Source organism: Euwallacea similis, chromosome 18, assembly GCF_039881205.1.
Source record: "Euwallacea similis isolate ESF13 chromosome 18, ESF131.1, whole genome shotgun sequence".
Taxonomy (NCBI): Eukaryota; Metazoa; Arthropoda; class Insecta; order Coleoptera; family Curculionidae; genus Euwallacea; species Euwallacea similis.
In genome coordinates, this window is record NC_089626.1 from 2,418,044 (window position 1) to 2,434,010 (window position 15,967).

Sequence of the window (15,967 nt, forward strand, 5' to 3'; positions counted from 1 at the left end):
ACCATTCATGAGCTCATAGTGCAACCGTTTCATAGACGTAGGTAGCGTTCACCACCTCAGAATCACATGACAAAGTCCCGCAGAGGTGCGCCTGAAGTTCAAGTTCGGTATTTATTCGTATTTTTCAGAGGAAAACCACTGATAAAGCAAAGCAGGATCCCTATCAGGTGTGAGACTGCGGAAATCATGTGAATCATCTGCGCAGAAAAGGTGGAATATAAACACTGATACTACGAAGGAATTCCGCAGGTACCCACAATGTGAGTCGGCACCTTAGACGTGAGTGACACTCATTCTCGTTTGGAGCCCCACTGGATTTAGGTCATGGAGGAATCTTTAATGAGCACTGAAAAAGTGACCAACATCGTTTGTTTGATGGAACGCAAATAATTCAAGGGTTGGCTGCCTATTAATTAAGTGTTTAGTGTTTCGAGGTGTTTGTGGCAAGCCAGATTGGACACCCGAAGAGGCCTGAAGTTGCCTCTCAGGTAAATATCAGTCACTCAAACAAAGAAAATGTTGGAGCAAGCAGACTTTGGCTTCGCATGCTTGTCTGCCAACTGCAGAAAACTTCCTTTGCACATCTTCTTATTTTTACTAATCATTTCGTGGACAGGGACCGTGGGGATGGTCCTCCTGGGAGCTTCCTCCCCGAAAGCTCTTTACGCTGTTGAATTCAAAATGAAGGTTTTTCGCTCCAACTGGAAAGGCTCCTTTTATGCCTTATGCATGCACCGACCGTCAACAGAAAAACCGGCTATACCGAAATTTTGAATAAAATATTCATTTATTCATCTTAGCAATGATAAATGGGTTGAAGGTACGGATTGAAAAAATGTTTTAAAGTACTAATCGCGAAGAAAAACCAAATCAGTCCACGATTTGTCACCACGGAGATATGGGATCTAATTTTTTGTACAGAACATTTGGAGGCGTCCGGTTTTCTTCGCAGCCCATTATGCAGTGTATTTAGCACGAAAGAATGAGGCCGATTGGAAGAAGTTGCGAATAGACAAAAAAGAAATAGCACGATCATTCTGGTAATTTATTTTTTTGAGTAATTAAATGAGTTAAAATTAAATAAATAATATAAATTAAAAAGTAATTAAACCGTCAACGCAAAATAATGTCCAGGTCAGTTCCGGACCACGTCCAGATCTGAAGTTGCGCCACTTTACCTCAGTCAAAGGAGAGCGAGAAAGATCTATCCGTATTGTACAGGACGTTGGAAATGCCCATTTTTATTAAGCGGCCGCGCATAGTTTTCAAAATATTTGGCTCGAATTTGCGTAGCAGGTCAGCCTGTATGACTTGCAAAGCGTAATTTCCTAAAATTCCTAGTGTTGGTAATTCCAAAATAATGGGGGACCATTGAAAAAACCTCGCAATAGGCGGGGACCGTGTGCGTGGAGCGTTGATTTGCTACTTACCATCAAACATCCGCCAAACTGGTAATACACCTAGTTATTATCGTCGTGAAATCTGCTCGCTTAAGACTTTTCGTCAACAATTCCCCTTCGCGTCTCATACTTACGTATGTCTCACACAGTACCGAACCCCAGCCTCTACGCCCGTGGTTTTCAAGCCCACTAGAGTGCCGGCTAACCCGAATGTAAATGAGACATACACCCATTTTCCAAAGTAGTAATAATCAGTGGCGAGCACCTCGTCCAAGAACAGAACATTATCAGGTAACCAAAAGGTTTATTATGAGTGTTGAAGTATAATATGCAGCTGAATGAATGGGTAGGGTTGGGGCGCCTGAAGAAGGGGGATCACAACCCCCGGGGTCGGATTCTTGAATCTGACGAGCAGAAAGCTTTCTGGGACTGATGTCAAAATGGTTCAATCAACGCAGTCAGGTCATGTGCAAACACACGTCACTTTGATGTCTTTCCGCGGGAAAGTTCTACTCCCCATGTTCGAGAATGCGGCCCCCCGGTGAGTAATATGATTTAACAATCTGGTGCAGAACGGCCGTAACAGATATTTTGGTCTCATGAATGAGGATTGCTTAATGCGCCTCTGTGTACGCCACTGGATCGCATTATCACTGACTGATAGCACTGTTATGACCATCATCTTGTGTTTACAAACATATACTTAACAAACATGGATGCAATCACATTTTGAAATCACGTTCAGATTTTGTCCGTGAAGGGGTAGTTTCATTGTGACGCAGTCGGTTCGGGGGAACAATAACGAGCTTTGCTAACGACGAAAGATTTTCAAGATTGTCCTGACTTCGGGTACCTGCACGATTTTTCGGTACATGCAAGCGTCATTAGGAGTGAAATACCCGTAATTTTCCATCTCTCTGAGACCCCTCAGAAAATGTGCATCCAGTACCGGCCTTCTGGGGGCGAGGTTGGGCGACGGCCCAGGGCGGCGGACCAGGAAGGGCAGCGGCCTTTCCTGGTCGGCGGTTTTTCTTGGGGGGAAGAGGGCGGTGGTTAAAAGTTTCGCCCAGGGCACCAGACTTGCTGAGGCCGGTCCTGTGTGCACATAATATTTTACTGAGCGTTCTCCATTGTAAAGAATCTGCAGTAGCTCTAGCACAAAAAGCCTCAAATTCCTGTACAGAATAAACACGAACGTACGACGAATTCCATATTTAAAGCAACGGCACCAAACCCTCCATCGATTATACAGACCAAGGAACCGTGTGCCCTAAAATGCCGGGGAACGCTTTTAGTGTGGATAGATCAAAGTCCTGGCAACTTTGTCGAGAGGATGAGATCCATGGACATGGTCAAATAAAGACAGGGCGTTGGCCAGTTTCGCGGCTCCCATGGGTGTTATCTTCCCAGAAGAGCTGCCAGTGCACTGATCTTTGGCGAGTTTCGACTACAGAAATGGCACTTTCAGGTGAGGACTGCGGCCGACAACATAATCGATAAAGGGTTGAGTTCTGTAAACGTTCCAAAGTTAACGAGCAACATTCTTTATTGATTCAAGCCATGTAACACAATTATACGTACAAAAATTGACAGACCGTGTCAGGCTCTTGTCCCTCTAGACCACGAAGCACCATTTCTCTAGCGAAACGCTGCACGCCTAGAAAAATATTATAAAATGTGGTTAAAAGGAGGCAGCAGATGAGAGCGACTGTGGCCGACAAGAGGGAAAAATATTGACGAGAAAACCGGCATAAATTTATGATATTTTTGTGGAAGCAAGTTTGTGGATGCCGCGCCAAAGGGCCGCTCGCTCCAGACAGCGACAACAATAATTAGCAGTCATCCACCACATTGCACAGGGGGTTTCGAATTGCAATTTTATTGGAGGGCATGCGTTATTGAATTCCCGAAACCCCGAAAAAAAGTCTGGTCCGTCACCGGTGTCTGGCGTACGTTTGCATAACTCCCGGGCGCGGATTTTTCCCGATTTTGCCCTTTTTTCCATTACAGTCGGCCGGAATTAATGGAAACACGAGAGGTTGTTTTAGTTGTGTCTGGTCTGGCCGTGATGGACACGGGGATGGGGCTTTGTGCGAATTTCTGTCGGTTTTTGTCTTTAAACTTGCAAAATGAAGCGAAAAGCGAGCAAAACAGGATAATTGTAAAACTTACGTCCAGCCGCGTCCGGCGACCTGCATGGGGGGCGTGTCTGGAAAATTCCTAATAACACAAACAATGCATAAATGTGAGAAAAAAAACTAGAGAAATCTCGTAATTAATATGCAATTAATGTTCCTTAATTGGAATCTGCCCCCTTACGAACGGCCCTGAACAAACGTTAGAAATAACTTAGGCCTGTGCTTAGGCGGTTCGGCCCGGTGGAATGGGTCACTTCCGAGAATCTGTTAAAGACCGTAACATGTGGCATTGACCACTGGCCGCCATTTACCATCGTGAATGATTAATTCATAAAAGGTGGTCATCTTGCGGCCCGTGGTCCTGAAATTTTATAGGAGATAACTTTAGTTTTTCAGCTTGTTAATTAACTTTTGAGGAGAAGTATTTATTACGCGTTGAAGTTATCCCGAGCCCATGTCAACATGGAAGTAACGATACCTCTGAAGACGTAAATTTACCGAGTTAAAGTGAACCCGCTCACCTTCTCTTTCCGGCGGTTACGGAAGGCTCTACCACCAGCAGGGACCCATGAAAGTTAAAACCTGAAAAAAAAATTGTTATTAGTCATCATTAACTGCAGGTTGATTTCCGCAGAAAGCATTAAAATGGAATTTGGGCAACGGTAATTCTTGATCTCGGATACGGATTCAAATTACTGAAATGCTGGCTACGGCAATTTCAAATATTTCCCTAAAGTCGTCGAAGCTCTTATTTGGTTTCAGAATTGAGGACAAAAAATGGCCGATTTTTTAGGCATCTTTGTCTATTGCCACGTTTGGTAATACATCAGACGAAGATGGACAGGCATAGGCGGCCATTTTTTATCTTCGTTGCGAGCAGAGCAATCAGAGATCTTTCTGGGGCCCACAAACGAGACGTGCGAAACTAAAATCTAGCAAGGATAGGTTTTGACTTGCTATCTAGGTTCATTGAACATGTTGCGAATCCATGGCTCTGCGTTCGCCGATTGTTGCACTCCTAAAATGCCTAATTCCACTAAAAATTTTCAAAAAGAAACTTAAACCTGAACACAAACGATCATTGGACGTCAACATCACGTCGTTTAGCCCCAATTAAAACACACATCTGAAACTCAAATCACCTCTTACTCTCAACTAGTCTGAGCAGTAAACAATGGCGGAGGCACAGACTCCATTTTTGGCAGTCTCGTTGAACTCAAAAAAAGTTCATTTGAAATGCCTAGACCTACCATTCAATTTGTCGATCGCTCTATCGGCCGCCGACTGATCAGGGCAATCCACAAAGGCATATCCACCCCGCTTGATCATGATATTCGTGCAAGAGAGGCCCTGCTCGAGGAACAGTTGCCTCAGCAATTTTTCGCTCACTTCCAGGGGCAAATTCCCCACGTACAACTTGCTCATCGTAATTGGCGGGATTTTCGTCACGGACATGGCGAAATTCGCACGTAAATCACCTTTAGTTTCTTAAAATACGAAAACAACTTCTTTCGAACGGATAAATCGAAAACCGAGTATTCAAATGTGACGGTTTTCTGGAAACGCAATTGGCGTTTGAGAGCGATGTGACGTCAGTTGAAAGATGCACTTGACGGGCGATGCGATTGGCTGGGGCGGCAGCACGTGACCGACACTGCCCACTTGATTGGAACTTTTGATCGGGCGCAGACGCAGTTTTGATATAAATTTTGGCGGCTTTGTTTGAAATTAATAACTGGGAAAACTGCTATAAGGAATCTATAGTGTACATATTATATTGTTTACTGTTTTTAAAATTAATGTTCACTGTTAATCGCCTAATGCACGTCGCTGTTTCGTCAAATATATTATGAAGCAAAACTTATGGTGCCTCAAACTCAAATTGTAAGGCATATGCAAGATATGGCTTTAGTCCAGTAACAAAAAGGGCAAACATAAAGCCCCGAACTCACAAAAGACGGTTATAAACAGCGTTTACAACCGATTGTCATAATTCTAACGTACATTAAGCCGCTCCTAACATCGCCACTACAATGGATCTGATTAAAAAATTGATTCGGAACTGTCCGAAGCGAAAAAAGCGCCATTGTGCGCCCCAAAAACGAAGATTTAAAAACTTGTTTTAATTTTTGGCAATTTCTTTTTGTCCAGTTCCTGTTCCGCATTTTTGACCTGTGATCTCCTACCTTGGCCCTTGCTGCTGATCCGTTTCCAGTAAGTGCGGTATTTCTCGAAGGGCCGGTGCAGTGGCGTACCTACAAAGCCCCAATTGTCAAGACAGGGGGTTCTTCGAACGGTTGCAGCGGTTATAATATAGCTACTAATTAACGTGTTTTTGCACGTGCGTTGTGAATTTGTCCTGGTAAACCCTGTTATAAATATGTCTAAAAATACTGCCCATGTTCTTTGTGCATGCATCAATAGGATGAGAGATGGATCGTAAAGACGACCCTTGGCCGGTATGGAGAACGACCATTCATATGTTGATTGGAGCACGTCAGGTACTTATTAACCTGCCTGCGAGATGATTATTGCCATATGTGAAAAATCGTTTTCGAGGGGAGAATTGGGAGAAAATAAGGAAAATTCTCGACTTGAGTTCTTGAAAGAGCAGCAGCATATAAGTATAGGAGAGTTACCCTAGATCGCAAGAGACCTTTAGGTGTGGGGGTGATATTCTCATAACTCAATAATCCAGGGCACTCGCTCATTCTCGTCGAATTATACCACACAATAAAGCCACAGCATAGAGGGTGCCCGCTTCTGGAACTCAACCGCAGGAGCTGCGGTAACCGTAAAAGGTTTATGGATACCGAGATTCCCTTGGTCGGCCTCCAGACACTCTGTATACAAGGAAACGAGATAGAAGCCCGTTTTTACTTTCACGTTATTTTTCGCGTGAAAACTAGAACCGTCGCATGTGCTAAATAGCTCATCCACCTATGCTCGTATAAGGAAGAATGCAGGGCTTGTAAATGTAAGATATATACGAAAGTAAAGGAAAATTTATGTGTGTTAAAAACTTTTTCCGCACTCGTGCAGTAATTGCTGTAGTGCTGGAAAGCGCTCGTTACGGTGAATTATAATATTTTTAGGGAAGAAAATTTGAGAAAATCCCATTAACGCGGAGCTCACTACATCTCTTAAACATTATCCTATCCCACGGCCTTAATAGATCATGATGTTCGTGCGAGAGACCCCGTTCAAGGGACAGTTACCTCAGCAGCTTTTCACTCGCTTCCAGGGGCAGCTTCCCCGCGGACAACTTACTCATCGTAATCGGAGGGATTCTTGTCAAAGACGTGACGAAATTCGCATTTGAACCCCTGCAAGTTTCTCAAAATACGGAAACGACTTCTTGCCGAACGCGTCAACTGAATACCGGGTAACCAAATATGGCGGCTTCCCGGAAATGCAAGTGACGTTTGAAACAATTGCACGATGTGACGTCAGTTGACAAATGCACTATCCCACGACCTTAATAGATTCAGTGCATCTGCGTTAATCAAACAGAGAACAGGATTCGTGGTCAACAAAAGTACGCACTATCGAGGGTCGCTATACCTGCCAGACGAAGCTCTTTCTCTAGGTATGTACCACCTATGCCTTTCATCTACAAGGGACTTTGTTTTTTGTTTGTGTGCAGTGTACGGCGGAACGGTCGATTCCCCCTTAAACAAAAAAAACTGATCCATCATAGAGGGTGTCGGGTCTCCATTTTTAATCCATCACGCAAAGTAATTGTATGGATGATGTACCTTCGGGTGCATCGAACTCGGCCACTCATTGGCCCTCCAGCTCGCCAATGGTCTTTATTCGCGACTAAAATGCACTTTGTACGCGCAATTGCAATCCTCTTTGCATTCGCAAACCGGACGTGTACTTGCCTTGCATTCGGCGTATTGCAATTTTCTATACATGCGCCTCGGTTGGCCCTTGCTCCCTTTATGTACGCGCCTGATATAAAAAGGGTTTAAATAATGCACCCTCAGCACACGAAATGGTGGAATCGTCTTATTAAACTTCTAACTGGGAAAAAACGGAAAAGGGATATATTAAAATCAGCATCGATCAATGCGACGTTCAGGAACAGGTTCGAGGGTCCAGACGCGCACATATATTTATCTTTATTGTACCGATATGATAAATTGAATTTTAAATGGCGGCCGTCACCTTTCTGCTTCATAATACCTCTCATATTACATTATGTCGGGCACAATACGGCTTTAAATAATTTATATTTAAGATTCTCTTTTCTAATTGACAATACTCCCGAGTGTATGGGGCGTAGAGGATAAGGGGGTTAATTCTATATACTACCTTCCTGTGCCTATTTGGAGCCACATAAGACACCGGAATTGCAGCACAAAAGAAAAAGGGGGAGATGGAAATGATCGAAAATAACTGATGGTGATAATGATGGAACGTCCTGGTCGTCCGGCTGGGTAGACCTGCAACAGAGCAACGGATTCGGGATGCTATGAAGAAGCGGATTTCACTTGGAGTACCTTCAAAACGCTCTCTTCCTATGAGATACGTTTTTGACTACGGACAAAACACCCTTAAATCCTGATATCTCCCGACACTTTTGCGGGCATCATTTTTGCAGGTATTTTCCTCAAACACCCGAATACCAACTCCAGAACGCTGTTGGAACTTGGGAACAGAACCACATGCCCCGAAAAATTAAAGGAAATAAACTTCGCTGCATGAGTTTTCACCCAAAAACGGCGTTCTTTAGCGTTTTCGGGGCGGCGGCCCTACAGAAAGTGCATCGACCTCAGTCACCCCTCGATTTTCCCACCCCGGCCGAATCCTCATCCCCTCCTGACAAAACTTCGGCGGGCCGGGAGGTTATTGCGGGTTACTACCCTTGGCTCTTCCGGTAGTTCCAGTTCAAATTGCCATAGGCTACGTCCTGTTGAGTTAGGGACGTGGAATATTCAATGGAAGTGCATACGTACTTCTTGAAATTTAGTGAGGAGTGAAAGACCATGGCTAAGGGTATAAATAAATTTAATGGTTAACCAATATTTTCCAGATTGATTGTAGCCCAAAACCACAAAAAATTTCAGGCATACTGTGAAGCTTTTAATTTCCTTCCGGATTCCGGGACAAATTGCTATTGCTACAATGCTGCCAGGTTGAACTTAACAATACCTACCTGAAATTGATGCTTAGTCTTTCATCATCTAACGTGGAAAAATCCTTAAAGTCTTCAGTTAATTAAGTAACATGGGCAACAGCGCTCCTTATAATCAAAGGCAGCTGTCTTGTTAGCCCCCACCCCACAACGTGTCGAGGGTTTTCCATCCCCATTGGCGTCGGTTGGCGGCCATCATAGAACAGGCGGCACCCTGCAACAAGCGTCCGTTCACCCCTTAAAATACAAAGCGATGTTGTCAATTGGGAGATATTTTTCCTTAATTTATGGACTTTCTTTGGAGATACTTTTTGGGAAAATGTAATCACAATTTCTTGCGGTTAAGTCTTGGAATAAAAAATGAAACTATCCAATGTCTCATAAACTGTAGCTTATTGATTCAAATAATCAAACAATAAGAAACTTCGCAATTAATTAAAGTTTTTGAAAAATGTATATGAACTTCATGTAAGATGTATTGGATCTAAGCACATCCAGTCCTTGCCACAACTATCCCCTTACTTAAAATAAACATATTTCTCCTACTGCGACCGTACCAGGAAATACTTTTAATATAAAGACAATTTAGAATACAATATTTACTTTTTTGCACATAAAAAATGTGGAATACTAAATATTACGTTCACCATATTTTCAAGAACCATTGTCTGCTTTAAACTAAAACACAAATTTTTTGTAAATCAGGCAATTGTCTTAGGTTATTTCCGTGGATACTGATACGAACCCACGGGAAATAAACTTATTTTCTTACCACTGCGAGCGCAACCAGTAGGAAATGAAAGGATACGGAAATCGAGGGTGTTTCAAAACAATTTTTGAGTTGATAACAATACAATATCTTGACAGTCGTACAAAAAATAATATAAGATTCAGGTCTAATAAGTGTTATTGTATTCACACTAGGACATTTTCTGGCAAAAAAACTCATGCTGCAAGAAGTCACCTATTGGACTTGTAACTAATTTGTAAATAACTATTCTAATCTTTATTCAAGATATTTTAGTGATGTCAGCTTGTAACATAAAATCACAACCAACCATTGTCTGTTTGGATAAACCCTCATAAACACAATCACAATATAACTATATGTATACAGGGTGATACTTGGATTTAGTCAGACCCTTTCTGCAAGAGGGACATTTCTTTGTCTTCTGGACGGTCTGTGTTATGCAAGACTTACAGAATATGTGTCCACATAAAGTCACCATGGCTTGAGTGGACCCACAAAGTTGTTCTAAGCATACAGGACATATAGGAGCCGCCTTTACTGGTGTTGAATTCATCTCTGTTTCTTGTTCTTTGAGTTTGGGTTGCAGCTCTTCAACTTGTGCACCTATATCACTTAGGATTTCATCTCTCTTCCTTTTCATGTCATCTAGACTTAGTTTGGGTTTGTTATTTTCTAGTTTTGTTTTGGTGACATCATTTAAAATGTCATCTATGTAGGCAAATAAATCATTTTTTTCCATGGAGTCAATACTAGTGCACAATGTTTCTTGTAGGTCTACACTTCTTTGCTCTGCAATAGGCGAGTCTTCACATTCCTTATGTACCACAGCTGACAGCCCTTTACGTGAATTGGTAGTGAAGTTTGACTCTGGAGATTTTTCCTCTTCTTCTGAATCTGTCAAAAGCATGTAAAAGTCTTTTGATTTATTTGGTTGGGCAGTAGCTCCCTCATCATTCAATACTTTCTTACTACAAACTTCCTCATCATCACCATCATCATCAGATTCTAAGGCTTTAAAGAAATTGTTAATTTTGCTGTTAATAGTATTCATTTGGGTTTCAGTGAGATCAACATTAACAACCTCTTCATCAGAGTCAATTACCAAAGGAACAGTATTTTGGTTATGTTTCTTCTTGGAAGCATGTTTCTTTGTTGTTGCTGATGTGCTACACTGACTATTGCATTCACCAGAACAGTGTACAGTTTTAGTTTTCTTAGCTGCCTTGCCTTTTTTGGATGCAGCAGGTCTGCCTCTTTTGGATGGCCTAGTAGGCAGCATGCCAAAACAGATATCCTCTTCATCTGTGGAATCATCTCGATATAGTGGCCTGGCAATTGCACCAGAGGACCCTGACTTGTTTCTGGTTCTAGGCATGGTTGGGTACTATACCACAGAACTTTACTAAGAAAACTAGGTGTTTGTTCTGTAGAAAAAAAATGTGTTAAGAAAAAATTTAATGAAAACAATAATGCCTACCTTGGTTGAAAATCCTCATTAACTGAAATGTGATGGTCAAACATAATTGAAATCAAAATAATTATATAGTCCAAATAAAAAATCGAGCATTTAGTATAAAATTAGAAATTAGACACTTAAAAACAAAAAAGAAATGTCACCAACAATCTGTCAAAGCTGCTAGAGCGGCAAACACTACTATTTACGTTGCAACACTACAGAATAAGTTTGAAATTTTCAGTATTTATACACAGATAGTTACAATAAAAAATAAGTAATCGAATTACAAAATGCAAATTTGCAAACATTTTTCAATATTTAATGGGAAAACGCTAGAAATTCTAATTCAGTCACTTCCTCGGAAACTAAACTTAACCTCACTTCCATTACAACTGCTTTATTATCTCCGGCGTTGCCATTGGCAATAAGTCCTGAGTGCTGAACATGGTTAAATGTAATGATTATATATTATATATTTAATATAAAATTTTATTATTATACATTTAATTGAATTCTAAATTAACACCTAGAGCTATCATGGAAAAAACCAAAAATTAAATAAGACAATTATAAGTTAAACTAACAAACATACGCACAATTGAAAATGTAAAATTACAGAATATATAATCAGAACTTCCCATTTTACGCCCTATCTGGCAACTCTGTTTCAACTACGACATTGACGTTTATTTTCATGTGTAGGACACGTCAACCTCCAATCACCTCTTTCCAATGTTTTTTGAAGAGGTTCTAGTGAAGTGTTTCTGGAAAAATTCTTTTAAAATGTGGAAATTAGTGGTAATTTTAAGCTTTATATCTGCGGTAAATGCGGCCGAAAACATCAACCCCAGTTTAATTAACCGAAACGTAGAGAGAACTGTTGATTTGCACTCGCAATTGGTTAAAATCAGCGGCTCTATCACCATAGAGAACACCGGCAAACAAGGTGTGGGTTCCTACTTACTGGGTTTCGAGAAGGATTTGCAAGGCTTTGTAAGCTACGTTGGGGTGCAGGACTCTCAGAAGAATCCCCTAAAAACTAGTCCTGTTGCTGTGGCTGGTCAAGGTGAGGTTGTAAAGGCAAATTAATGCAGTTTTGACTTACAACTGAATTTCAGATGCCTCTGAAATATTTTACAATGTGCAGTTGAGGCAAAACGTGGAGTCGGGCAAGACCACCACCATATTGTTCGAAATTGTTCTTAGTAAAGCCCTTATTCCATACCCAAGCAGTATTACACAGAAGGACAAGCAGCTAGTTAGATATTTCGGAAATCATTACTTTTATTCACCTTATGCCACTCGAAACCAAAAAACGGAAATTTTGGTAAAAATAATTATTCCTAGTGTGTTTTGAACTATTAATTTTTTTTATTTAACATAGGTTAGCTCTAGATCAGTGGAAAACTACAGCAAGCTTAAACCAGTCTCTCAGACAGACTCCACAATAATTTATGGTCCATACGAAAACATTGGTGCCTTATCTATTGATCCATTGGCAGTTCACTATGAAAACAATGCCCCATTTTTGACTGTTTCTAAGTATGTTATATCGAACTTATATAGTGAGTGTTTAAATTTGTTTTTATTAGATTGGAGCGTACTATTGAAGTTTCCCACTGGGGTAATATAGCTGTTGAGGAGAGCCTTGAAATCAAGCACACTGGGGCCAAGTTAAAGGGGTCATTTTCAAGATATGATTACCAAAGAGATACATCGGCTAACCACCATAGTGTTAGGAGTTACAGGACTATTTTGCCACCTTTGGCACATAGCATTTATTACAGGTTGATAGAAAGCATTTTTCTGATAAAACTATCTCACTTTATGACTATTTGACTTTGTTCAGGGATATGAATGGTAACATCTCCACTTCAACAGTCAAGTCTCATAAGGAATATGTAGAGCTGGAACTAAAGCCCAGGTTTCCATTGTTTGGGGGGTGGCAAACCTCATACATTTTAGGTACATTTTGTCACTAATTAATTTGCTCATATAAAAACTAATAGCAATGTTTTGGTCAAGGTTATAGTATTCCCAGTTATCCCTACCTCTTTAAAAAACCTTCTGGAGAGTTTGTCTTGAAAGTGCGCCTTTTGGACCATGTTTTTGATGATATGGCTGTAGACGAGTTGGAAACTCGTATAGTTCTGCCTGTGGGAGTGTCGGATGTGAAAGTTAAAGCCCCTTATGAGGTTCAACACCTCCATGATGGTGTGGCCTACAAGTATTTAGACTATTTGGGAAGGCAAGTTTTTTTTGTTATTACAGTAGACACTCGATATCGTGAACAAAATAAAACAACGCACGTTCACGTTAGCGATTTATTTATGTAATCGGGGGTTAATCTAAATAGAGTGGAAAACAGATTATTGGGTGACAAAAAAGTCAGAAATTTTAGTTTGCTTGTTAGGATTTGTAATTTTTTGCACAAGGGCTGTTTCTCTTAGTCTTTTTAAAACTATGAGGTCTGTGAAGTCCACACCACTATATTCTGCCCACTGGGTTGCAGCATTTAATGCAGTTATAGTGCTGTCCAGTGACACTTTACTTAACATTTCTTGAAAATTCTCGACTACATGAACTTCATATTCTTCTTGGTCGTTTTCACATTCTTTGTCAGCATCTTTCCATTCCAATACATCAGTTTCCTTGAATGTGGCCTACAAATATACATAAATTACATATGTAATAACAGATTTAAATTGTAAAGATAAATCCCTTACTTGTAGTGCTAGTGTATTTAGAAGATCACAGGATTTGGAGATTAAGCCTGTCTTATCATCGTCCCATCGACCTTTTAAAACAGAAAGAGGTAATTCATCATCGTCATCCTCGGACATTTCAGTGTTCTCTAAAATATTTCTCCAACATTTTGCAATAATTTGTGAATCGAGTCGATTCCATGCAGCCGTTAAGTTGACAACAGCTTCCTTAATAGTCAAGTTTTTCAATGTATCAGTTATGTTTGAATTACTTGCTATAACATCGGCAAGAAGGCTATTCCTGTAATATAATTTTGATCCATAGGTTGGATAAGCGGCGTAACGTTAGGTGGAAGAAACATTGTTACTATCTGTCCATCTTCGCTCTTTAATTCTTCTTCGTTTGAATGAGATGGCGCGTTATCTAGCAGAAGTAAAGCTTTTATCGGGAGCCCTTTATTTGACGAAAAACGTGTAACCTGTAAAGGAATACGTAAATTTATGCTACGATTTCAAGAAAAATACACAACAAAATTTACCTGAGGTACAAAGGAATGATGGAACCATTTTTTAAAAATCCACACACAGCAGTCATCCACGCTGTCTTGGAGTGTTCATAATCAAGAGGGCAAGTAAAGTTTTTAAATGACCTTGGATTGGCAGCCTTACCGATAATTAATGGTTTTACTTTATGTCTTCCAGTAGCATTTGTGCAAACTGTTGTTATTCGTTGTTTTTCAGTTTTTCGTCCCGGCGCTGTTTTTTCTGCAGATGAAATAAATGTTTTGTTCGGTAGAAGTTTCCAGTATAAGCCCGTTTCGTCAGCATTATAAAGTTGATCTAATGCAATTCCAAGTTTCTGCATTTTATTTTTTAACTGCTTTTTGAAAGGGTCAATAAGTCCCGGTTGGGAAGAAAGTTTTTCCCCGAAAATTTTTAAAAACCGAATTCCAAATCTTTTTTTAAACCTCTGTAGCCATCCCTCACTAGCCGTAAATTCCTTATCAGTTTCCTTTATTTCACAATGTATGGATTTGGCTTTTTGCTTTATCATTTCTCCGCTTACGACAACATTTTTACAACATTTCGTTAATTTAGAAACCATTTGTATAGCTGTTTTTCCATTTGTGGTAATCCAGACCCAGTGACAAAGTGTTTTTCTTTTACTTGATCCAACATATGTATCTGTTATTACTCTTAAAATGGTTTCTTTTCTTTGCTTTATTTTGCAAATCGTAGATTTAGCTATATTGTATTTTCTGGATAAATTTGCACTTGCACACTTGCACCTTTACTTAGCTCCTGAATTACAAGAGATTTTTCATGGAGAGTTAAACACTTTGGTTTTTTCAGCGACATTACATATAACAACACGTATTCACTAAACCTTTCGACAACCGTTCAAAAGCAACAGGCAAATGTTGCAATGCAAAAAATGAAACAATAGGGGAAAGTAAAACTGGGAAAATACCGGGCATGACCCGGGGTCGAGCAACCCCGTATTGAGCACGACTGCCAGGGAATCCCCAGAAGTAGTTCCCCCGGTAACGGAAATCATTTGTTCACGTTATACGGTGGTTAATGTGATAGAAAGATGATTCACGTTATCCGGAGGTTTACGTTATCCGATGTTCACAGTATCGAGTGTTTACTGTATTTATTTAATAAATATCTGATAATTTGTTTTTTATTCTTCAGGATTATGATTCGAGCTGCAAAGAACAACTTAGTTGAGCAGCACATTCAAGATATTGAAATAATTTACACATGGAAAACCCATATGTTGTTGCATGAGCCCGTACTGGTCTCTTTAGCTTTGTTTGTAATATTTTTAGCGGTAATTATTTATGTCCGTTTGGATTTTTCTATATCCCGCCAAGAACACTCAAAAAAAGAGTGAATCGAATTTTTGATTGCTTTAACAGCACATTTTTCTTTTTTTTTAATCACACAAGTTCGGTAGGTTTTAGTGGTTTGTTTGTTGAGTGCTTGAAAGCAGATGTTCTGCCGAATATTGTTAAATAAAGGGTTTGTAAATAATGTGTGTTTCATATAAATAATTAAAGGAAAATTACTGGGACTTATAAGAAATAAATTTAAAGAGTCACTGTTTTCAAAATTGCGTACGCACCAATAAGCAAAAGTTGCTGGAATTATGAATTAAGCACAGACTCACGTATTGTCTAGTATTCCTTTTTTTGTTATCATTTTTAATAAATAGGATTGAAATGGATTGCTGCTCGGAGAGTAGAATTGCTCACACTTTAACAAACTAGCCAGCCATAGTTGTCAAGTTTTTAAACTATCAGCACAGAAAATCTCACCAACAGAAAGCAGTCTTGTTTACATGCAGAAAAGGGGTATATAAACGTTT

General features: G+C 40.1%; 3 protein-coding genes across 4 annotated transcripts; 1 reads left to right on the forward strand and 2 right to left on the reverse strand.

Annotated features, from left to right (window-relative positions):
- Positions 1–2,947: 2,947 nt before the first annotated feature.
- Positions 2,948–5,127, reverse strand: LOC136414821 (insulin-like growth factor 2 mRNA-binding protein 3-B). Of its 2 annotated transcripts, none has more exons than XM_066399037.1 (4): positions 4,789–5,124; positions 4,060–4,120; positions 3,573–3,620; positions 2,948–3,057 (listed from the first exon to the last, which is right to left on the reverse strand). In XM_066399037.1, the coding sequence occupies exons 1-4, from the start codon at positions 4,991–4,993 to the stop codon at positions 3,039–3,041; spliced, it is 333 nt and encodes a 110-aa protein (XP_066255134.1). In that variant the 5' UTR covers positions 4,994–5,124; the 3' UTR covers positions 2,948–3,038. The 2 variants fall into 2 exon arrangements, with proteins under 2 accessions (XP_066255134.1, XP_066255133.1); XM_066399036.1 differs by lacking the exon at positions 2,948–3,057 and adding an exon at positions 3,171–3,514 and having other exon boundaries at positions 4,789–5,127.
- Positions 5,128–9,353: 4,226 nt separating this feature from the next.
- Positions 9,354–11,190, reverse strand: LOC136414658 (uncharacterized). The gene is made up of 2 exons (XM_066398812.1): positions 10,910–11,190; positions 9,354–10,856 (listed from the first exon to the last, which is right to left on the reverse strand). The coding sequence occupies exon 2, from the start codon at positions 10,805–10,807 to the stop codon at positions 9,785–9,787; it is 1,023 nt and encodes a 340-aa protein (XP_066254909.1). The 5' UTR covers positions 10,808–10,856; positions 10,910–11,190; the 3' UTR covers positions 9,354–9,784.
- A 401-nt stretch (positions 11,191–11,591) lies between these two features.
- LOC136414735 (dolichyl-diphosphooligosaccharide--protein glycosyltransferase subunit 1) lies at positions 11,592–15,633 on the forward strand. Its single transcript, XM_066398905.1, has 7 exons — positions 11,592–11,954; positions 12,007–12,215; positions 12,273–12,430; positions 12,481–12,675; positions 12,738–12,853; positions 12,914–13,136; positions 15,292–15,633. Exons 1-7 carry the CDS (start codon positions 11,621–11,623, stop codon positions 15,491–15,493), a joined length of 1,437 nt encoding a protein of 478 aa, XP_066255002.1. The 5' UTR covers positions 11,592–11,620; the 3' UTR covers positions 15,494–15,633.
- The last annotated feature ends 334 nt before the right edge of the window (positions 15,634–15,967 follow it).